Source organism: Canis aureus, chromosome 5, assembly GCF_053574225.1.
Source record: "Canis aureus isolate CA01 chromosome 5, VMU_Caureus_v.1.0, whole genome shotgun sequence".
Classification (NCBI taxonomy): Eukaryota; Metazoa; Chordata; class Mammalia; order Carnivora; family Canidae; genus Canis; species Canis aureus.
In genome coordinates, this window is record NC_135615.1 from 374,303 (window position 1) to 399,973 (window position 25,671).

The 25,671-nt window shown below is 37.8% G+C and overlaps 1 protein-coding gene across 1 annotated transcript in view; it reads right to left on the reverse strand.

Moving 5' to 3' along the window:
- LOC144313590 (ankyrin repeat domain-containing protein 26-like) overlaps positions 1-25,671 on the reverse strand; it is a 77,734-nt gene that overhangs the window by 20,120 nt on the left and 31,943 nt on the right. Inside the window, 7 exon segments of the mRNA XM_077896516.1 lie at positions 264-557; positions 5,970-6,102; positions 14,172-14,284; positions 18,037-18,130; positions 18,671-18,741; positions 24,049-24,107; positions 24,110-24,995. Coding sequence (XP_077752642.1) covers positions 264-557; positions 5,970-6,102; positions 14,172-14,284; positions 18,037-18,130; positions 18,671-18,741; positions 24,049-24,107; positions 24,110-24,995 — 1,650 coding nt within the window.

Below are 25,671 nucleotides of genomic sequence, written 5' to 3' on the forward strand. Positions count from 1 at the left end.
TCTCTGTGTATCTCCTGAACACATAAATAAAATCTCAAAAAAATAGTCTTGTTTCATACATACTGGTCATAAATCATTCTGAAAGATCAATTTAGTGAGAATAATGATGAAAACTGAAATCTTTACAGGGAGGAACGAATGCCTCCAGAAATATACCAAACAGATTGCTGTAAAGGAAGCAGAGGAAACCTACACAATGCATATAACCAAAGTGTAATTTGTAATGAAATAAATGAAAGCATATCACAGATCAATAAACTAACCTGTAAAAATAGATTGACTTCTTTTAATCTTTCTTCTACAATCAATCTTACTCTCTGGTCAATCTCCCATTTATAATACTTTTCTACTTGAATGCCTTGTACCACATTGACTTCTGCATGACTTCTGAGGTTTACTACTTTTTCTTCCAAGTTCTTTTTAATCTGTTTTAGTTTTTCACATTCCCTCTCTGTTGCTTTCATAGATAATAACTCCTGTTGAAGAACTTGATTTTTTGCATCCAGGTCTATACATCTTGAAGATTCAGTTTCCAATCTTGCTCTAAGATCACCAATCTGCATGAATAGAACAATACAGTTTGGAAATGGAATGAAATTAGTTTAACTCAAAACTATAACCAACATTTTAAAAAACATTTTATGTTTAAGTCTCTGTACTGAACCGTAGGCTCGAATTCATAACGTCAAGATCAAGAGTCATATGCTCTACTGACTGAGTCAGCCAGGTGCTCCCATTTTAAAATAAATTCATTTGCAATAAAATATAATCTATATTGTAGTAGAGTCTTAGAATGTGGAACCCTGAAGCACTTAGAAAATTAAGAACAGTGTTAAAACCACTAGGAGTTATTAAAAAAGATCTCTGCTATCATTGTCTTTGCCATACAACATTTGTACTTCATTTTATGTATTTTTCTATGACTGCTTCAGATCTTTCCTCCATAAAATAACTGTAAGTCACCTCTTAGTATAAAGTCTCTTATATAGGCAAATTGAATTCAAATAAAATTTTAAAAAAGAAAAGAAAGTCTCTGGCCCCTTCCCCCATCCTAACACACCATAATTTTTAAAAATTATTTATTCATGAGACACATAGAGAGAGGCAGAGATATAGGCAGAGGGACAAGCTCCACAGGGAGCCCGATGAAGGACTCGATCCCAAGGCCCTAGGATCATGCCCTGAACCAAAGACAGATACACAAACCACTGAGCCACTCGAGTGTCCCAATGAATACTCCCATTAATTTTTAAAAAGTTTTAGTAATATCATATTGACTTATGTAGGTCTGAACCAATAAATGCTTCCTAAGAGAAGACCTTGAAAATAAGACTCTAATTATTGAATCTATAAATACTGATTCTAAGCCACAAGCCTTTTTCTGAATTACAAATGATTTACATTAATTTGAATTGCATTCCCAGGAGAAATGATTCTCAGGATTAAGAAACTACACCTCTCAGTATAAAAATTTAGTGAGATGAAACTTATACTTTCGGACAAAAAAAAAAAAACCGCCTAATTGAATAGTATTATCTTATAATCCTCTGTTACTCCCACAAAACAAGGGAACATATTAAGCACCAAAAACCACCACTGAAAAACCTGACAGGGTTTCAGTGATTCTGAGTTGGGAAGAACTTCTTTCTTCTGGATATGATTGATAAGACAGGGTAAGTGGATGTGGTGGTTTTATAAATTTTTTGACACTTCTCCCATGATAATCCCACCCCTTAAAATGTGCTGACCTTAGTAATTGGTTTCCAGTGAATAGAATTCGGCAGAACTGCTGTGTGATTTTTTTAAGGCTAGGTTAAAAAATGTGATATAGCTTCCATTGACATTCTTCTTCTAGGGAAACTAACCCTTAGAATCTAGCTGCTGTGGGAAGCCCAGGCCACCTGGTGTGTCTTCATGTAGACATTTCAGCTGAGACTGACCCAGCTAACGTCCTTGCCAAAAGCCAGCCTCAACAGCTAAACATTTGCATGAATGTGATTTTAGATGATTCTAGTCCCCAGCTTCCAGTCATCTCAGCTGACACCAAATGAAGAAGAAATGAGTTAGCCTTACTCGGCTTTGCCTAAACTAAACACTTGTGAACCAAATAAATGCTGTTTTGAGCAACTAGGTTTTCAGGTGGTTTATGATGCCACAATAAATAACTGGCACAGAAACTGGTATTAAACATGGGGTGCTGACATTAAAATATTTAAACCTGAACCTCCTTTGAACCGAGAGGTAGGTAGAAACTGAAAGGATGTAGGGAAGAGTAAGAATGAAAACCAAAAGGGCTTCCAACAGACTGTTAATGGAAACCTGATGGCCCTTGAAGAGGCTGACAGTAAAGGTTCCAGGCAAGTGAAGAAAATGACACTAGAGGAAAAGGAACTCGCACCACAAACCACTTGAAAGTAAAACGGGACACAAAAGATAAACTAAACAAGGTCTATGCAGTATGAAAGACCCGGACAAACTGGGTGCAAATATTTTTTCCACATTTATAGCCTTTCCATATGCTGAAATGTCAAATAATGCTAAAATAAAGAAATGCATCCTGGGTCAAGAGCAAATCCAGGAAAACCTGGCCTATGGATGAAGCCAAGATTATAAAACCTTTTGTTAAGACCTCAGAAGGATTTCAGGTATGCCTCAAATTTCTTTAAGGATCTTAAGAGTATGAGCTTCACAGGAGAGCCCAGTTGAAAAGTTTATCTCAAAAAGATCCGGGAGACTGGCTTTTCTACTGACATAAAATCAATCCATTGATTCTCACAGAAAAACTCAAGAAGTTAAGAAAATTATAGCATCAAAACCACTGTTTGCGAGCTTGGACTAAAAGAGACCTAGATAGCACAGACTGAAAATAGGCCTTTGGGTCTTAGAAGTCCCCACAGGGAGGCAGCAGGCTGAAAACACAACTGCAAACACAGGTCATTGGACAGAACCAAGAGCTCAGAGAGGATAGATAGCAGAGAGCCATGGAGAAAAATTTCCATGGTTTCAGACTAAGTCTGACTGAAAAATGGACAGCATGCATCAGGCTGCATTTCAAACCTGCTATGGTCTAGTGTGACTTCCATTTTCTTTCTGAATGGAAGAGTCTTTAGCAAGTAACCAGAATGTTGTGTTTTCAATAGTAGAGAACTGTTCTCTTTAATTCTCAAGTCTTCATTCCTATTGAGAGAACCTGCACTCCAGGGACTAAAATTTAGACAACAAAACCCTGGCACCTTATCCCCGCTGCATCTGATTAAGATGGCAAGATCTTGGACTCCATCCTGAACCCGATGCCATGATAACTGAGATTTGTCGGAGGTACTGGGAGGAGGTGAGTGCATTTTTCATGTGAAAGGAATATAGAACACTGTGGCCAGTGGGTAAATTACACTAAAAATTGCGTTCTTCATGTGTTCATAGGTGTTCCAGTATTCCATTAAAACTAAACAAAACAGGGATCCCTGGGTGGCACAGCGGTTTGGCGCCTGCCTTTGGCCCAGGGCGTGATCCTGGAGACCCGGGATCGAATCCCACATTGGGCTCCTGGTGCATGGAGCCTGCTTCTCCCTCTGCCTGTGTCTCTGCCTCTCTTTCTCTCTGTGTGACTATCATAAATAAATAAAAATTAAAAAAAAATTTTTTTAAAAAACTAAACAAAACAAAAAGACCGTGGGCTAACCTTAGTGACTTGCTACTAACGAACAGAATATGGTCAATGTGATGTTGTGTGTATTCCAAGGCTAGGCTATGAAAGGCAACACAGCTTCTGCCCTGTTCTGTATCTCAGCCTGCTTACTCGGAATTTAGCCCCTCCTCTTGTGAGGAGGCTCAGGCCACAAAGAGAGTCCAGGTGTGCCAGTGTAAGCATTTTGGCTGCCTGCCCTAACTATAAATCTAGGCAACAGCCAGCATCAACAACACCAGACATGAACTTTTTCTCTTGGTTTTTCCCCATTTAGGAGGACATTATCTGTGCATTTTTTCATATATTCCCTTTATTATGTTGAGGTATGTTCCCTCTTAAACCTACTTTGTGGAGGGTTTTTATCATGCATGGATATTGTACTTCATCAAACGCTTTTCCTACATCTATGGAAATGATGATGATTCTTCTTTCTTTTATTAATATGGTGCATCACACTGATTGATTTGCAGATACTGAATCACCCGTGTAACCCAGGAATAAATCCCATTTGATCATGGCGGTGATTTTCTTAATGTATTGTTAGATTCAGTTTGCTACTATTTTGTTAAGGATTTTTGCACTAGAAAATTGGCCTGTAATTCTCTTTGTGGTGTCTTTATCTGGTCTTGGTGTCAGGGTAATGCTGGCCTCATCAAATGAATTTGGAAGCTTTCCTTCCTCTTCTGTTTTTTGGGACAGTTTGAGAAGAACGCATACTAACTCTTTCTTTAAATGCTTGGTAGAGGGATCCCTGGGTGGCGCAGCGGTTTGGCGCCTGCCTTTGGCCCAGGGCGCGATCCTGGAGACCCGGGATCGAATCCCACGTCAGGCTCCCGGTGCATAGAGCCTGCTTCTCCCTCTGCCTGTGTCTCTGCCTCTGTCTCTCTCTCTGTGACTATCATAAATAAATAGTAGTTAGGATATAGATAGAACTCTTACAATAATGAAAAGACAATCCAATATAAAAATGGGCAAAATAAATGATTAGTTCTTTAAGCAAGATATAGAAATGAATAATGACCACATATAAAGGTGAGATGCTCAACATCACTAGTTCTAAGAAATATGCAAATTAAAACCACAAGACAGATGGAACTCAACAAGTGTATTATGCTAAGTGAAATAAGTCAGAGAAAGACAAATACCATATGATTTCACTCCTATGTGGAATTAAGAATTAAGAAAAAAAAAAACCAACAACAGATGAACATAAGGGAAGGTGGAAAAAAAGGAGAGAAAGAGAGGCAAACCATAAGAGACTCTCAACCATAGAGAATAAACTAAGTGTTGCTGTCGAGGTGGGCAGGGGGGGCTAGATGAGTGATGGGTGTTAAGGAAGGCACTTGTACTGATGAGCACTGGGTATTTAAGTGAGGAATCACTAAATTCTATTCCTGACACCAATATTACATGATATGTCAACTAACGAGAATTCAAATAAAAATTTGAAACAAATGAAAATACCCCTACAACGTGTCATTTTACACCTAATAGGATAGCTATAACAAAAACAACAGATAATGACAAACATTGACAAGAATCAGGGAAAATGAGAATCCTCAAACACTGGTGACATAAATGTAAAATGGTGCAGCCAGTTTGGAAAATAGTCTGGCAGTTCCTCAAAAGGTTTAAACCAAAAATGTTAAAGGTCCTTTAACATATGAACTAACAATTCCATTTATAAGTATATACCCAAGAGAAGTGAAATGTTCACGCAAAAGCTTGTACATGTGCATTCACAACAGCATTATTAACAACAGCCAAAAAGTGTAACAGCTCAAACGTCCACCAAATGATAAATACATAAATAAAATGTGGGCTGTCCATATGGTGGGATAGTATTCAGAACTAAAAAAATAATAAAGTTCTGACACATGGCACAAAATAAATCTAAAAACATGCTAAACCAAAGAAGGCAGTCACAAAGGATCAAATATTTGGTGATTCCATTGAGATGACCTGTCCAAAATCAGCAGCAAATCGATAGAGACAGAGACTAGAACGGTGACTACCTATGGCTAAGAAGAATAGGGAGGGGGAAACTAGCATGAGGTGCCAGTTAAAGGGCATAGGGTTTATTTTTACGGTGACAAAATGTTCTAAAATGGATTGTGGTAGTCTTTGAATATGCATCTTATGTTCATTATATCTCAATAAAGTTATTACCAAAAATATATATCAAGTATGTAAGATTACTAGGAAAATCTGTATTTTACTGCTCAAATCACAGAGGGATTTATTTCCCAATGATTTTAGAGTCCCAAAACTAATTAAAAATTACCTTCTGTCTTAGCATATTAATCTGAATTTCCATTTCCGTTTGACTGGTTTTTAAATCTCCATAGAAAGGAAGCTCTCCATTTTCATATTTACTTAACATCCTTCTTAACATGTTTATTAAGTGGTTCTTAAGCCTGCAGAAGGTATAGAATGAGTAAGTCAGGTCCTTTAAGAAGAAATATTTAATACTTATTTAAATAGATAATATGTTCTATGTTCTATCACAGAAACAAATCTATACTTATGATATCTCATTTGTTCCAATCTCTCATTGTTTGAGAGAATACCAACTAAATTACATTGCTAAGTAAAAAAATATGGAAAAGATTTTTATGACACATATGGCAGTTAAAGAGTTAACAGGGTAACTATATTAAGAGTTCTTGTAAGTTATTATTAATATCTATTTTCAGTATGTGAATATAAAAATTAATCTATTATTAGGTAGTAGAGGCTAGTAATCCACGGTGAGGAAGAAAAGCATCCTCATCTATTAATGTTTTATAAAGACACAAAAATACATTTTGGTACCCACCTACCCCAGTCTAAAAGAAGGAAAGAAAATACAGACAAAAAACATCAAAGGAGATCATTCAAAACAGAAAGAGAAACAGGAAAGAAAAATATTTATAAAGTTTGAATTCAGAGGAAGAAGGAAGAGGCAGAGCTTTAGAAGAAAGGAAATCAGCAGAGAGAGAATGTATGATGATGGCCTATGAGACTGTTTTAAACAAAAATCGAATACCTTGGCTAGTACACTCTTAGGAAAGTGAAGGATGCCAAACAATGCAGAGAAACAAAGTTAAATGACAGAAAAGTTTTGGCGGATCAGAGCAAAACTTAAATACTCAGCAAATAAGCAGAAAGGAAGCCAGGTGGGAGCTTCAGAGACATCGGAAAGACTTTTTTAAAAATCTGAGTAGTGAAATTGCTCATTTTATTCTTCATGAAGTCAGACATATATTTTTGTATGAATGATATATTTTATAACTAGAAAATGCAGGAAGAAAATGTAAGCCACTTGAGTCAGAGATGGCAGAGCAAGAGGAGAACATAGTTTTGTCTGATCCCAGAAATTCAGCCAGAGAGCTTTCAAATCATTCTGAACACCTGTGAAATCAACCAGAGATCTAAGGAAAGAATTGCAACATTTCTACAAATAGAAAAGTGACCACTTTCTGCAAGTCTTGGTTAACTTTCACCTTCAGAGTTACCTTCTATTCTTTCACTGTACTTAATTTTATTTCTATATACATGTAAGTCCTGCTTGTTTTTCCTTTGGGATATATTTCTCTAACAAAAAGACATAGGATATGGTATATTACTCAGTTCTGTTCAACTGGGTGATAATATCCTTTTTTAAAAATTTATTCATGATAGTCACAGAGAGAGAGAGAGAAAAGAGAGAGAGAGAGAGAGGCAGAGACATAGGCAGAGGGAGAAGCAGGCTCCATGCACCGGGAGCCCGATGTGGGATTCGATCCCGGGTCTCCAGGATCACGCCCTCGGCCAAAGGCAGGCGCTAAACCACTGCGCCACCTAGGGATCTCCGATAATATCCTTTTTATTTTGACTTTTAATTTCCATTTTTACACTTACATTCTAGACTTTCCTTGTATTTAATTTTATTTTTGTATATATACAAGGTTTCCTCTTAACCATTTGGGGATGCAATTTCCTAACAAAAAGACCAAAATTCACATAGTATCGGTGTACTGCTCTGCTCTCTTGATCTTTCTAATTCTATTATCTCCTTTGTTAACCTTTAAATTGGCTTCGGGTCTCTTCTGATTTGTTTAGCATGTATTTATCTGGGGTCATTCTTGATATTTTTCTATTCTGTTCTCTCACTCATCTCTTCTTCTCTGGACAGAATGACAAGATGGAAAAACTCACTGCCACAAAGAGAACAAGAGGTAGTACTGACTGCCCAGAACCTAATCAGCATGGATAGAAGGAAGAGGCTGGAGCGAGAGTTCAGAATAATGACCATCAAGATAATAGCTGGGCTTAAAAGACACACAGAGGACACTAGAGAATGCCTTTCTGGAGAAATAAAACAACTGATATCTAATCAAGTTGAGATAAAAAAAAGGCTAATCTTAGTGAGATGCAATCAAAAATGAAGGTTCTAACTGCTAGGATAAATGAGGCTTCACAGAGAAGTAGTGATATAGAAGACAAAACAATGGAGAATAAAGAAGCTGAGGAAAAGCAAGAGAAAACAACCACTGGACTATGACAGGAGAATTTGAGAGATGAGTCGTACCACACAGCAAAACAATGTTAGAATAATGGGGATCCCAGAAAAAGAGGGGAAGGAGGGGGAAGAAGGCATATTTGAGCAAATTATAGCAGAGATCTTCCCTCATCTGGGGAAAGAAACAGGCACTCAAGTGCCAGGAGGCACAGAGGACCTTCCTCAAAAATCAATAAAAAACAGGTCAATATCTCCAAGCAAAGCTTGCAAATTTCAGACACAAAGAGAAAATCCTGAAAGCAGCTTGGAACACGAGGCCCTGAACCAAGAAGGAGAGAAATATTCAACTGGCAGTGGATCTATCCAAAGAGACCTAGCAGGCCAGAGAGAGCTGGCATGATATACTCAGGGTGCTCAATGAGAAGAATCTACAGCTAAGAATTTTATCCAGCAAGGCTCTCATTCAAAATACAAGGGGAGATAAAAAGCTTCCAGCACAAACCGAACCTAAAACAGCCCTGCAAGAAGTGGTAAAGGGGAAACTTTAAGCAAACAGAGAGCCCAAAAGTAACAGACCAGAAAGGAACAGACACAGTACACCAAAACACGGACTTGACACGTAATACAATGGCACTACATCCATATCTTTCAATCGTTACTCTGAATGTAAACAAGCCAAATGCCCCAACCAAAACACACAGGGTATCCCAGTGGATTAAAAAAAAAAAAAAAAAAGCAAGACCCATCGATATGCTATCTGTAAGAGACTCATTTTTAGACACAAAGACAACCCCAGATTGAAGGTGAGGGGGTGGAAAACCATTTTATCATATTAAAGGACATTAAAAAAAAACTGAGGTGGCAATCTTGATATCAGACAAGTTGTATTTTAAACCAAAGACTGCATTAAGAGATGAAGAAAGACACTATGCCATAATTAAAGGGTCTATCCAAAGAGAAAATTGAACAATTATAAGTTTTAATGCCTCTAAAGGTCTAAAGTAGGAGCAGCCAACTATATAAACCGATTTTCTGTTAAGATTTCATTTATTTATTTATTTGACACAGAGAGAGAACAGAAGCAAGGGCAGCAGGAGAGGGAGAAGCAGACTCCCCACTGAACAGGGAGCCTGATGAGGGCTTGATCCCAGGACCCTGAGAACATGACCTGACCAAAGGCAAGGGCTTAACCGACTGAGCCACCCAGGCCCCCTTATGAACCAATTAATATCAAAATTAAAGGAACACATTGATAGTCATACAATAATAGTAGGCACTTTAACACACCACTCACTGTAATGGCCAGATCATCTAAGCAGAAGATCCACAAGGGCACAAGGGCTTTGAATGACACACTGCACAAAATGGACTTCACAGATAACTTCAGAGCATTCGATCCTACAGCAACAGAATACACATTCTTCTCGGGTGCACATGGAACATGTTCCATACTAGATCATGTACTGGGTCATAAATGAGGTCTCAACTGATACCAAAAGATTGGCATCATTCCCTGCATACTTTCAGACCACAATGCTTTGAAACTGGAACTTGATCACAAGAGGAAATTTGGAAAGAATTCAAATACACGGAGGTTAAAGAATCAAGCCAAGGAATAAAAGCACAGTTTTAAAAACCTCATAGAAACGAACGAAAATGGAAACACAACTGCTCAAAACATCTGGGATGTAGCAAAGGTCATCCTAAGAAGGAAGTATATAGCAATACAAGTCTTTCTCAAGAAATGAGAAAGGTCCTAAGTACACAAGCTAACCTTACACCTAAAGGAGCTGGAAAAGAACAGAAGATTAAAACCTAAAACCAGCAGGAGAAGAGAATTCGTAAAGATCAGCGCAGAAATCAATGAAATAGAAACCAAAGGAACAGAACACATCAATGAAATCCAGAGCTGGTTCTTTGACAGAATAAGATCAATAAACCCCTGGACAGACATATCAAAAAGAGAACGGACCCAAAGAAATAAGATCGTGAATGAAAGAAGACAGATCACGACCAGCACCAGAGAAATACAGACAAATATAAGAACACATTCTGAGCAACTATATGCCAACAAACTAAGCAATCTGGAAGAAATGGATCCCTTCCTATCAAAATTGAAAACAGGAAGACACAGGAAACCTGAACAGACCCATAACCAGCAAGGAAATGGGAGCAGTAATCAAATATCTGCCAACAACCAAGAGTCCAGGACCAGGTGGCTTCCCAGGAGAATTCTACCACACATTCCAGGAAGAATTAATCTATTCTTCGGAGCTGTTTATAAAAATTAGAAATGGAAGGGAAACCTTCCAGTGTTTTCTGTGAGGCCAACATTACTCGGATTGCAAAACCAGAGCAAGACCCCACCCAAAAGAAGAATTACACTCCAATATCCCTGATGAACACGGATGCCAAAATTCTCACCAAGACACTGGCTGGGAGGATTCAACAGTACATTAAAGGATGATTCACCATGTCCAAGTGGGTTTTATGCCTGGGCTGCAAGGGTGATTCGACATCTGCAGATGAATCAATGTGATACACTACAGAAATAAAAGAAAGGATAAGAACCATAGGATCCTCTCAAGAGATGCAGAAAAAGCAGTTGACAAAGTGCAGCACCCTTTCCGGATCAATACTCTTCACAGTGCAGGGAGGAGGGGAGCACATCTCAATATCATAAAAGCCATCTACGAAAAGCCCACACCCGATGCCATTCTTTTTTTTTTAATTTATTTTTTATTGGTGTTCAATTTACTAACATACAGAATAACACCCAGTGCCCGTCACCCATTCACTCCCACCCCCCGCCCTCCTCCCCTTCTACCACCCCTAGTTCGTTTCCCAGAGTTAGCAGTCTTTACGTTCTGTCTCCCTTTCTGATATTTCCCACACATTTCTTCTCCCTTCCCTTATATTCCCTTTCACTATTATTTATATTCCCCAAATGAATGAGAACATATAATGTTTGTCCTTCTCCGACTGACTTACTTCACTCAGCATAATACCCTCCAGTTCCATCCACGTTGAAGCAAATGGTGGGTATTTGTCATTTCTAATAGCTGAGTAATATTCCATTGTATACATAAACCACATCTTCTTTATCCGATGCCATTCTTAATGGGGAAAAACTGAGAGCTTTGCCGCTAAGGTCAGGAACACAACAGGGAGGTCCACTCTCTGGACAACCAGTGTTGTTCGACATAGCCTCAGCATTTAGACAACAACAACAAAAAATAAATAAAAAGGCGTCTGAATCAGAAAAGAACTCAAACTCTCACTTTTCTCAGAGGACAGGATATCCTATGTGGAAAACCCAAAAGACTCTACGCCAACATTGTTAGGACCCTTTCCTGAATTCAGCAAAGCAGCAGGATAGGAAATCCATGCACAGAAATCAGTTGCATTTCTATACACTAACAATGAGATGGAAGAAAGAGAAACTGAGGAGTCAATTCCATTTACCATTGCACTAAACACCATAAGATACCTCGGAATAAACCCACCCAAAGAGACAAGGATCTGTACTCTGAAGAAGACAGGACATTCTGGAAAGAAATTGAGACATCATAAAGAACTGAAATCATTCCATGTTCATGGATTGGAAGAACAAATATTGTTAAAATGTCTATGCAAGCTCGAGCAATCTCTACATTCAATGCAATCTCTATCAAAATACTACCAACTTTTTTTTAAAGATTTTTTATTTATTTATTCATTAGACACACACACACACACACACACACACACACACAGAGGCAGAGACACAGGTAGAGGGAGAAGCAGGTTCCATGCAGGGAGCCCAATGTGGCACTCGATCCTGGGTCTCCAGGATCACACCCTGGATTGAAGGCAGAGCTATACCGCTGAGCCACCTGGGCTGCCCCCAACTTCTTTGCATACAGCTGGAGTAAATAATACTAAAATTTCTTTGGAACCTTAGAAGACCCCGAATAGCCAAAGGTATGTTGAAAAACGTAGCCAAAGCTGGTGGCATTAGAAGCCAGTCTTTAAGCTCCATTGCAAAGCTGTGATCAACAGGACAGTATGGTACTGGCACAAAAGCGGACATGTCAATCAATGGCCCAGAAGAGTAAGTCCAGAAGTGGACCCTCAACTCTATGGTCCACTCCTCTTCAACAATACTGGAAAGAAAATCCAATGGAGACAAAGCAGTCTCTTCAACAAATGGTGTGGGAAAATCAGACCACCACATGTAGAAGAATAAAACTAGACCATTTTCTTACACCATACACAAAAATAGAGTCAAAATGGATGAAACACCCAAATGTAAGATAGGAATCCATTAAAATCCTAGAGGAGAACACAGCCAGCAACCTCTGTGACCTCGGCTGCAGCAACTTCTTGCTAGACATGTCACCAGACGCCAAAATGACCTACTGAGACTTCATCAAGATAAAAAGCTTTTACACAGCAAGGAAACAGTTGACAAAACCAAAAGACAACTGACAGAATGGCAGAAGGTGTTTGCAAATGCCTTATCAGATAAAAGGCTGGTATGCAAAGTCTATAAAGAGCTAATCAAAGTCAACACCCAAAGAAAGATAACCCAATGAAGAAATGGGAAGAAATGAAAGGACATGTCTCCAAAGAAGACATACATATGGCCAACAGACACATGAAAACATGCTCAACATCAGCTGGCACCAGAGAAATACAAATCAAAACCATGGTGAGTTTCCCCCTCACACCTTTCATAATGGCCAAAATTAGCAAGTCTGGAAATGACAGATGTTGGCGGGAATGCAGAGAAAGGGGGATCCTCTTACGATGTTGGTGGGAATGCAACCTGGTGCAGCCACTCTGGAAATCAGTACCGGAGGTTCCTCAAAGAGTTGAAAAAGGAGCTACCTATGTAAAACCCAGCAATTGCACTAGAAGGTATGAATCCCAAAGATCACTTTGGTCAGGATCCAAAGGGGCACCTGCACCCATATGTTTATACCAGTAAATATCCACAATAGCCAAACTAGGAGATCCAATATTCTTTGAAAGAGGTATGTATAGGGATCCCTGGGTGGCGCAGTGGTTTGGCGCCTGCCTTTGGCCCAGGGCGCGATCCTGGAGATCCGGGATCGAATCCCACGTCGGGCTCCCGGTACATGGAGCCTGCTTCTCCCTCTGCCTGTGTCTCTGCCTCTCCCTCTCTCTGTGTGACTATCATAAATAAATAAAAATTAAAAAAAAAAGAGGTATGTATAAAGAAGGCGTGATATAAATAAATAATCATATTTATTTATTTATTGGACAAAGAGAGAGAGAGAGAGAGAGAGAGAGGGAGGGAGGGAGAGAGAGAACAGAATATTACTCAGCCAATAAATAATGAAATCTTGGGACCCCTGGGTGGCTCAGTGGCTGAGAGTAGGCCTTTGGCTCCGGGCATAGGGGAAGGGAAGGAAAAGTAAAACAAGATGAAATCAGAAAGAGACACATACCATAAGTCACTCAATACTAGAAAACAAACTGTGGGTTGCTGGAGGGGAAGGGATTGGGGGCGATGGGGTAACTGCCTGATGGGGATTAAGGAGGGCATGTGATGGCATGAGCACTGGGTGTTACATAAGACTGATGAATCACTGAACTCTACCTCTGAAACTAATATTACACTATAAGTTAATTAATTTGAATTCAAATAAATAAATTAAAATAAAAAGAAATACAAGCGAATCCAAGATAACTTTTGATGTTGTTATATAATGACACAGTTAAGTTTTTAGAGATTAGGATATCTGCTCTAAAAAAAGAACACTGTTAAAAGGAAAGATTACCTAAGAACAAAGATGTCTTGCAGAAAAAATTCACGGTGGACAATGAAAAGCGCAGTTGACAATATATGTCAAAGGCATTGTTGTTATTATTTAAGGAATCATGGAAGAGTAAATGTAGTATTTTGGCAAGAATTTCTATTTAGGTTTTTATAAACTACAATTACAGATAAATTAGTTAATTAATGGTTAAAGTGATGTGAAATATTAGTTTTACCCAGTATTCTCTTTTTCTAATTCCTCATTTTTCTTCACTTCTTGATCCAACCTGAACTGCAAAGGCTGTTTTAACTCCATACATTTCTTTAGGTTTTCCTTTTCATCACCACACTTTGGAAACAATTTTTTAAGAACATTAGTTTCAAAAATCAAGAGACTCCTTCTTCTTTTATAAAATGCTATTTCTCATGAATCCATGAGTAATATGTGTTTAGACAGGTTTATAAAATACATATAAAATGTAGGTTATGAACCAAATGTCAATGAAAAGAAATCTCAAAAATAAGGATGTTTGTTAAAACAGCTTCAACTGAGTTTATATTTTCATCATTTTTGTTTCTAGAATTTAAATTGCCAAAATTTACTTGGGAAATACAGAGGTTTTTAATCCACATTAATGAAAAAATCTTTAAGGTGGCTATACTTACATCTGAGTTTCTAGAGATGTCCTAGAAGCAGTTTCACCAATGTCTTAAGATACTCTGGGTTTTGTGAGATCACAGCTTAAGATACAGTCTGAAAAATTCCCATACTGTCCCCATTATAATTTTGATGATCATCTGACTTTAGGATGAGATACTCTCCTTCTCTGCAAGCATTTCAAACATTTCTCTGCAAGATTTCAATTTCTTCTTTTCTATTGACCACTTTTCTCTCTAAATAAAATTCAAGGCTTCCCAATATTCTATAAAAACGTTTCCTTACTCTTGCAGCATTTTCGATCATCTTGCTTTTCCCCTTTCACTGGACTCGAACATTCTTTAATGTGTCATCTCAGCCACAGATTCATCTTTTCATCGCGTCTTTTACACTAAAATCTGACTTTCAATCCTGGAATTCCACTAAAAAATTTTGACAATCATCAAGGATCTGTTTTTACAAGTCCTGATCCTGCTTTACTTCTCAGCAGCAGCTGAAAACAATGCCACATCTTCCCTCTGCTCTTCTAATCCCATTTCATTTCTAAATGACAACAAACGTTGACATTCAGTCCTTGGACCGTTGTTATTCCTCTTTTTTACATCCTCTCAGAGTTCTCCAAATCCCAAGGCTTCAAAACCAGATGCTCTATTCTACACTTTCAGCCTTGACCCATTTACTGAGGTCATGTGTATGCTTCCATCTTCCTTCTAGTTCCTCATAGACAATATTTTCAACCACACATTCAATACCTGTTACCTGATGTGCATTACCTTTCTAGTTAGCTAATCTGTTATTTTTATAGTTTTTTTAATTTATGTATTTGAGAGAGAGAGAGCATGAATGGGGAGAGGAGCAGATACAGAGTGAGAAGCAGACTCCCTGCTGCAGAGGGAGCCTGATGTATACAGGACTCGATTCTGGGACCTTGAGGTGATGACCTGAGCCTAAGGTAGATGTTTAACCCACTGAGCCACACAGGCACCTCACACAGTTAATCTTGTACATTTTATCTTGACTCTTTTTGGGATTACTTTGAGTTGTTATTTTTTAAAGATTTTATTTATTCATTTATTTATTCATGAGAGGTATGGAGGGAGAGGGCGGGGGGCAGGGAGAGAGAGGCAGAGAGAGAGAGAGAGAGAGGCAAAGAGACAGGTAGAGAGAGAAGCAGGCTCCATGCAGGGAGCCCCATGGAGGACTCCATCCCAGGACTCCAGGATCATGCCCTGAGCTGAAGGCAGACGCTTAATGAGAGAGACACCCAGGCATCCCGAGTGTATTTTTTTTTTAATTTTTTAAAATTTATTTATGATAGTCACACACACACACACAGAGAGAGAGAGAGAGAGAGGCAGAGACACAGGCAGAGGGAGAAGCAGGCTCCATGCACCGGGAGCCCGATGTGGGATTCGATCCCGGGTCTCCAGGATTGCGCCCTGGGCCAAAGGCAGGTGCCAAACCGCTGTGCCACCCAGGGATCCCAGTGTATTATTTTTTAATCTGGGGGGGGCACCTTTACCCTCAGGATGCTGACCATTGTACTTTGTCTTGCTTTTCTTTTATAATGCAAAAGTTCTTCCCAAGGGTTGGATTATGAACGGTTTGCCTTTGTTTCCTTTTGAATACTTTCCTATTCCATAGAGACGTGAACTTACGGAAGTCTTCTTCTAAGTTCTTTTCAGACACATACTTGACTATTTTGTTCAGAGGCTTAAGTCAGCTAGAGCTAACTCTTCTTCCCAATCCATATTTCTTCACCTCAAAATGGTGTCCATGAAATATCTTAACACAGATGTAGTCTCTGTCCTGGGGATTCATGAGGTGAGAACCTTCTAGAGAAATTAGGGCTATGAACTAAGTTGCTGGAAAGCTATTTAAGTTTTTATTTTATAGGGTAAGCTTAAAGTGGCTAATCATTTTATACCATAACCCTAATTCATTTCTATAGGAATATACAGAATATCTATGGATATTCTTACAAACTCTGTAATATGTGGTGGCTTCCTAATAGATTCCTGTGTGATATTGTAGGGGGACAACTCATGGCACTCTCAGTCAGAGATAAGACTCCTTGTCAAGTTAACTGCATGAAAAGTACAGTAAAGCAACTTGAGCAGTTTTATATGAAGTCAGGAAAAAAAGTTTTTTTCGATGTTTCTTTGGCCACAGAAAGGACCAGTCAACAGAATGTGCTAGTTCCCCTGATAGGTATGATTGTTTAATGAAATTTGCATGTACCTAACTTATGTCACTGAAAGAAACTAGTTGTAGGTCCATCTACCTCATAGTTCCAACTTAGAAGTCCCAAAGCGATCTTCTCATCTTAAATCATTGGTAGCCACTCCTACAAAGGACGGTATGAATGGCACGATAATCCTGTACTGCTTATAAATGGTTATATAGTTTTCACTACCTATCAATAAACTGGAGTCCTGGATTGCACATTAATCTTTTCTGAGATTGGACTGTTAAATCTCTGAAAGTATGATTAACTCAAGGTAATAGAAAAACATTCGTTTCTGAACTTGCAATGAATGCTAGGAGCACTAGGTTACTCTCTAAGGCCCTGACTGAGCAGTCATTTCTACTTTTTCACTGGCATCTCTTTTCCTTTACAAAATCCAACAAGGAGAAAACTACATCCCTTTGAGAAAAATGTTTGCATAATTACCTAGTAGTCATTCTACTTTTTTCTAAGATTCTATTTATTTATTTATGAGACACACACAAACACACTCACACACACACACACAGAGGCAGAGACACATGCAGAGGAGGAGCAGGCCCCATGCAGGGAGCCCCATGTGGGACTCAATCCGGGGACTGCAGGATCATGCCCTGGGCCCAAGGCAGGCACCAAACCACTGAGCCACCCAGGGATCCCCCTTGTAGTCATTCTTAATGAAGACAACACACTACCAATTTGTAATTACAAATCACCACAAATTATTAGTAAAGTAATTCATTCTCAAAATCTCAGTGAAGGGTTGAGATTACAAGAGAAAGTCAGCATTCAAGATCAAATTATTACTCAAAGTTTGGGGAATTTTAAACATATTGAAAAATATTAGCAGGGACTCAGACATTAGTATACCAATATTCATAGCAGCATTACCAACAATAGCTAAGAGGTAGAAAAACCCAAATGATCACTGACAGATAAACAAAATGTGATATATATATATATAAAATACTGTTTTGCTTAGGCTATCACAATCCTTTTTATTAAAATCTTACTACAAAAGTGATTAATTTATGCATTCAGTCAACTTTATCTATAAAGAGGAATTATACCAAGAGTAGTTAAATAGCAACCATATGAATATAATAAATATTTTTATGAGTGAGAATTTTCATATTATCCAAAATGTTCTTATACACTACTACTAGAGATATAAAAATTCCTTCTCCTTAGGACAGAAATTAAGAGACTGACTTACCGAACTTGAACTTAACAGGTCTTTCTGAAGCTGTTCAATTTGGCCTGCTTGCTCCTTGACTGTAACTTTTAACTCGGCATTTTCAACTTCAAGCCTAAAATGCATATTTTAAAATATTTATTCTCAGACACAAATTTTAAACATACCACATAATTTCTAAACAAACATCTAAAGGTCTTACATAAATTCTTAGAAATTTAAAAAGTAGATTTGGCAATTGTGCCATTTTTCTGGTTGTGTTTTGGGGTTAATGTACAAAATTTAAAGATCGTAAGCAAAAAAGAAAAAAAAAGGATCGTAAGCAAAAATTATGCATTTCAAAATCCCACAAAGCTGATATTTTTACCCAGCTAAACAACAATGTATTTATCATAATGGATATATTTCTCATACTATACTACTTATCTGCTTTATAAATACTCAAGTTATTTTCTGTGCTGCTTTCAATTGTCCTGTTGCGGGACGCCTGGGTGGCTCAGTGGTTGAGAGCCTCCCTTTGGATCAGGGCATGATTCTGGAGTCCCAGAATTGAGTTCTGCATCAGGCTTCCTGTAGGGAGGCTGCTTCTCCCTCTGCCTATGTCTCTGTCTCTCTCTGTGTCTCTCATGAATAAATAAAATCTTAAATTGCATACTTTTTTATGTCATCTCTGAACTTCTGAATGCACCTTACAATCTTTGTTTGTAACTCCTTTGCTTCTTGTAGCTAAAAAAGAAAAGAAATACTTTTAACTACTGACAATCTAGTATAAAACCACCATCATCTGTTTTTGTAAATACAATGTCACTGGACACAGCCACATTTTCCTCTACATACTGATTTAAGGCTTCCCCAGAATTATACTGCTACAATAGAGACCTATGACATGCAAAGCCCAAAATATTTACAATCCCCTGACAGAAAAGCTTTCTGAGCACTCTTCTAGTATTAAAAAACAACATTCTAACGTTTTTAAATTATATTTTATCAGGTACACATACAAATTTACATATTGTTCAAAGGCAGAAAGACAGGAAATTACCTTATGGTAAAATTTTCTAGTTTTCTATTCCAAGCACCACATCAATTACAATTTTAAATATTCACATTTACAAATCACCATGGGCATTCCAGTGATTATACAAGTTAACATGCTGCTTTCAGGGACAATCAGATATTTCAAGTAACAGCTTTAGAGGCAGGATCTCTGTAGGAACCAGAATGCCTGGATTTGAATTCCCAACTCCCCTGGGCATTTGCTGTTTGACCTTGAAAAATTACTTCAAATTCTGTGTCTCAGTTTCTTCATGTGTAAAATGAAGTTAATAATAGTATCTACCTCACTGTGATAGTTGGAAGTTTAAATTAGGGAATATACATAAACTACTTAGAAGAGTATGTGACACATACCAAATTCTAAGTGTCTGCAATTAGCATTATTATTGTTGTGTTTTACGTTCTAATGATATTTGATATTTTAGGCAGACGGCAGGCCAATGAAAGTGGTCTCTTACACAAGTTATATTGAAATCATTCTTCATACCACTGAAAGCGGTAGCAAATGGGGAGCATAAGGCCCAGGATATAGCCTCAGGACTTCAAAACATTTTCACTACAGGTGCCTCAGTGGCTCAGTCAGTTAGGCACCTGCTGTGGGCTCAGATCATGATTTTGGGGTCCTGGGATTGAGACCCCAACATCAGGGTTCCTGCTCAGCAGGGAGTCTGCTTCTTCCTTTCTCTCTGCCCCTCCCCCTGCTTGTGCACTCATGTTCTCTCTCTCTTTCTCTCCCTCTCCCTCTGTCTCTCTCTCAAGTAAAATCTTTAAAAAAGGGATGCCTGGGTGTCTCAGCGGTTATGTATCACTTGACCTGGGACTTGGCTCAGGCTTGATCCTGGAGTCCTGGGATCAAGTCCCACATCAGGCTTCCTGCATGGAGCCTGCTTCTCTCTCTGCCCGTGTCTCTGCCTCTCTTTCTCTGTCTCTCATGAGTAAATAAACAAAAGTTAATTTTTTTAAATCTCCAAGAAAAAACTTTCAAAAATTCCACTAGCCAATGGTACTTTCCTCCACTTATAATAATTTTAATTTACCTCCTCTCTATACTACTCAGTGAACAATGCTCATGGACTACAGTGCAAACAGTAACTCCTACACTGAGTGATACATAACTTACATGACCATCAGAGGCAAGGTAAAGCCACTGACGTGGAAATAATGGACTCTTGCTAAACCAATGTTCCCAAATCATTTTATGTTCATATTGTTCATCTTAGCAACTGTTTATGTTAGAGGGCTTTAGCAAATACTCTGATGAGTAGAGATTAATTAAGGCTCCGTGGTGTGGCATATCAGAAAAGCTGCCCTCAGGGGCACCCGCTGGCTCAGTTAAAAGAACATCCAATGGTTAACCTTCAGTTCCTGTTCAAGCCCCACAATAGATGTAATGAATGATTATATAAAATAAATAAACTTAAAAAAAAAAACCTGTCCTCAGAGCTTTATAGTTGGTAAAGTGCTGGAACTCTGTAAATCTCAGTTCTGGTTGCATAATGAAGGCAGGCATATTTAGACTGTTTTGCCATAATCAGAAAAAAACAGCATCTGATTGAATACTTTGTCCGATCGGATTAAATGCTTTCAGTTTTACACTTAACTGCTTAAAATACATTTAGAATACAGCTTTGTTATGTCAATGTGTTTCAATCAGAAATTACTGCTATGGTATAAAGTACTTAATTTTATTCTAAAAACTGTTAAGATATTCTCAAATTTAGGCAAGGACAGGTACCATACACATAAAATATTTTCCCTCTTAGATACATTTGTACACAGGAAGACAGAATTATTGCTCATGAAAAAAAATAAAAACAATGTAAAATAAAGGACTAAACTGGTCTGCACAGACTAGATAATACGGGTGAAGAAAGTAAGTTCAGGGGGAGTTACAATAATCAGAGAAAGCCTCATGGAGAATGAGAGACAATGAGCCAGGACTCAATAGTGTAGGATTAGGCAAGAGGAAGGGATACTAAAAAGACAGAAAGGGTAGAATGAGTAAATAAAAAAGGGTGAGAGATGGTAAAAATCACCCCAATTAAAGGATAAAATCTGATGGCAGAGAAATACAGATGTCCACACAACTAAACCAATGTTCACAGCAGCATTATTAATGGCCACAAAATGGAAATAACCCAAAGGTGCATTAAATGATGAATGAACAAGGGCGTTAGCCCACAATGGAGGACTGTCTGACCAGAAAAAGAAATGAAGCACTGACATATGCTAGAACACAGGCGAACCCTGAAAACAGGAAGTGAAAGAAGCGAGTCACAAAGGACCACACGTGGTGTGACTCCCTTTATAGGAAACATTCACAATAGGCAACTCTATGGAGACAAGAAGTAGACTTCTGGTTGCCCGAGGTCAAGGGCAACAGCTAAGGGTTTTTTTTCAGGGTGATGAAAATGTTCTGATGGCAGTGATAGTTGCAAAACCCTATAAATATACTCAGTGACAACAACACATGTTAAATGGGTCAACTGTATGGTAGGTGTATTTATAGCTCAATAAAGCTTTTAAAAAGAGTCAATGGCAGGACCTAGATAATTTTCTTAATTCTCTCTTTTGGCTTTATATACATCATCTGAATATTTCCATGCATTTTAATATATAAATATTAAAAATATAAATATTTTATAATATTTATAAATAAATATATTAAAAATAAATATATAAAAGGAAAAGAAAATGAAGGAAATGCCTCAGTTCCACTAGTCGTAACCTTTCTTTACAAGTTTTCCTGAAATCTGTACAGAGTCTATGTCCATCAATAAAAGTGAAGATGAGAAGTAAGATGATTTTCTGAAACATTCCGTTAAATCTTATCTTCTGATTTTATCTGGCTCGCCTCATCATGGTAATAGAGATCTCATTAGAAAACATTGTTTTTAGGGCACTTGGGTGGCTCAGTTGGTTTAGGTGTCCAACTCATGATTTCAGCTCAGGTCATGATCTCATTGGTGGTGGGTTTAAGCTGGCATGGGGCTCTGTACTCAGCAGGGAATCTCCTGGAGATTCTTTCTCTCTCCCTGTGCCCCTCCCCCTACTCATGAGTGTGCATGGACATGCATTCTTTCTCTCTCTCTCAAATAAATAAATAAATCGTTAAAAAAATTGTATAACAGGAGAAAAAAGTCCCTCAATTTCTGTGAATGGGTAAATGCTATAAGGAAAAACATAGAACACAGAGAGAGCAGAATGAAGAGTCAGAATTTAATAAATAAGTGCATGGTGAAGACACTAAAATTATGCTAAATTGAAATGAAAATACAAAAGAAAGTGGTCCATGGAAATTAGCATCCTAAAACATTTATATTATTTAACCAGCTACAGATGAACTGTTGACATGTTATATGTAATACATATCTGACTTTCGATTTGATCCAATGTTTTTAAATCCTGTACCTCATCTTCTAAATTAATATGATAATGTGATAACTCTGGTGAAGCCTGTGACATACATTGCTTTTTTAGGGCATCAGCCAGTTCTTGTTGAAGTTCTCTCATAACTACCTAATAAGACCTTCTGTTACTGATTTTAGAAATCATCCTATTATTATGTTAATAATATAATTCTAACGTATGTACTTTATCACCACATACATCAACTCACCTTTTATTCCTAGAATGTACACACTGCTAAGTGAATTCAGTTAAAGACACAAAAAGTGTTATCCCTCCTGCCTAGTCAGTATTATGTTACATAATTATTTCAGCCCCACTCTCCATTCCTTTTTGATGAATTTGCAAAGCTTCCCAGCCTGCTGAAGTCTCAAAAAGAAATGGGTATTGTATAGGTGAGACTAGCAGTGGTAAATTCTACATTAATCAAATATTTTCTCTCTTTTTTAGGAGAGGCTAAAATTAACTTCCAAGTTCTTCACATACTCAATCCTCTGCTCAAATCCTTCCAATAGGTTACTATCTCAGAACAAATGTGAAGTCATACTAATGGCCCTCAAGCCCCCTACATAACCTGGCTTCTGCCTCCCTCCTGGCCTCAGCTCCTAGAGATCCCTCCCCTGTCCATGCTCACTCCACTCCTGCTATACAAGAATCCTGCCATCCTTCCCTCAGTAGCCTGAAAATGGAGATCCAGTGCCAAATTAATAAATCACAAAGATACAATTCTATTGGAAAATTTTAAGCCCAAATGGTAGTTACCAATGGAGTTTTGAAATGAGCAAATTATTTGAAAAATGCTTAAATTATAAACCGTGGTGGGAAGATGAAATCAAATACAGCTTTGCTAAGTCACCAGTTATCCCAAATTATGATTTACTGAAAAGTAGATGCCTTCAAAGAGTGAAAAGGTCACAAGAATAAATGATTTGAGACTAAACATTTAAATTTACATAAATAAAAATAAAAGTATGCTAACTGAAAATGCTTAAAAAGCTATCAAAAAAAAGTACTGAGATACAGCACCTACACTTCAGTTCATGTGACAAATCTGGAGTTAGTTGTCAAGGTAATCCACTTACTTGAACCTCAAGGTCAAAACACTCAGGTATGAGCATTTCCACTTATCTGTTCATCATGGTATTAAAACGTGGTGACAAGAATTAAAACTATTTTAGTAGTACTAACAATAAATTATTAATATCAGACTCCTTTCTTTAACAATGTATAACTTAACCTCTTGAAGTTTCTCATAGATGACGTGCATTTTTATTCAAATTAAAGCACCTTTCAGGTCTAATTTTTATTTGCTGGATACAAGTTATGCAGATTCAAAACTGACCCATAATCATTCAGGTCGTGATCTCGGGGTCATGAAGTGGAGCTCTGCACTGGGCATAGAGCCCACTTTGGATTCTCTCTCCCTCTCCATCTGCCCCACTCCCATTTAGGTGCAGGTGCACTATTTCTCTCCAAAAAAAAAAAATAGTACGAATAAGCCATAACCAAACATTACTTTGAACTTTCTAATAGGAAGCTTGAAAAATATTTGTCTTTCTGAATACTTACTTCTCTTTCTTCTTTCTCATCTTCATATCTAAATGCTCTTTCCATTATCTGTTTACATTTATTAACTCCTTATTTTTTTCTCGCAGTAGAAGATTTTGTTTTTCACCTGCAACTCGAACCATTCTTACAATAACCTGAACCTGGTCTTTGAGATCAATTATAGTCTTTTCTTTACATTCCACTCTGCTGTAGGCATCATCTAGTTGCTCTCGGAGCAACATATTTTCGCTTTGTAGTTGAGATAATTTCTCTTCTAAGGATTCATGCTTTCCAATGTATTTATTCACTTTACCGTGTTCGTTTTGAGATTTCTGCTCAATTTCCTTCTTCTGACCCTGTGTTTGTTTTGGGTTTCTTTGTAAATGTTCTAAAGCCAACGTCTTTTCTCTGAGAGCATCTCTTGTATGCTGGAGCTCAATTTCTAGGGCATTAAATTTACTTTCGACTTCAGAAAGTTGCTGAGAAAGCACCTCATTGTTATCTTTTAGGTTAGACATCTCAAAGTTCATTTTGTCCTGTAAATGACACCACTCATCTTTTGCTCTCTGGAAAGCAAGTTCTAGGTCTCTTTTTGATGCCTGACTTTGATCACGATCCTGTATAGCTGTAGCGAGTCTAGCTCGGTATGATTGAAGTTTTGCTTCCAGTCTTTCTCTGTTTAGCTTTTCATCCTGCAATTTAGAGTTCAGCATGGTATTCTCAGTTGTCACAACATTCAGCTGCCCACTAGATTGGAATACTGTATTTGTTAATGTTACCTCATTCAGTTTTATGGCGTTTTGAAGACTGTCATTCTTTTCTTTTTCAGTTTCAGTGTCTTCACAATACCTCTTTTCCTGCTTCTGATTCCTTATTGTGTCTATTTCCAGTCTTAGCATGGCAAGTTCATCTTGCAACATGCGGTTTTCATGTAACAGACCTTTTTCTTTTTCATGAGGAGGAGAAACCTAAGTAAAACAAGAGTCTTTTAGCTGGACCTCAATAAAATGACATTATCATGATTTTCTCTGAAATCAAAGAATATCCTATGTTTATACAAGGAATAGGTTGCAGTTAAGTGGATATCCAACTGGAAAAACACAAAGTTGGATCCAAGCTCAAACTTTTATACAAGCATAAATTCCCCAAAGTTCAAAAGTTTAATTGAAAGCAATGAATGCATGAAAGGAAAAAGAAATCATGACAAAATCCTAAGAATCTCAGAATTGGAAAGGTCTTTCTCTGGTTTACAACAAACTCAGAAGGCTTGAAAGAAAAAAAACTAATACATCTGACTACACTAAAATTGAGTTTATAGTCTCATGTCTAACACAGTCCACAGGAAAACCCTTAGCTCTGCATATATTTGGACAGATTCAATTTCCTAACCTCACTTTGTCCTGAGAATATTCCATACGTATTCGACTTTTCTAACATTTCTATACTCAGTTATAAGAATTTTATCTACTGATAACTAATAAATCTAGGCAATGTACTACAAACATGTCTGCACACATTAATTATCTCTTTTAGTTATCACAATTCCAGAATGGAGAGGTTAAAAATACTAAGTGAGCTGCAGGACATTCCCCAGGTCTTTGTACCCACTACCACTGTTCTGGCACCAAACTGCAGCTACTTCTC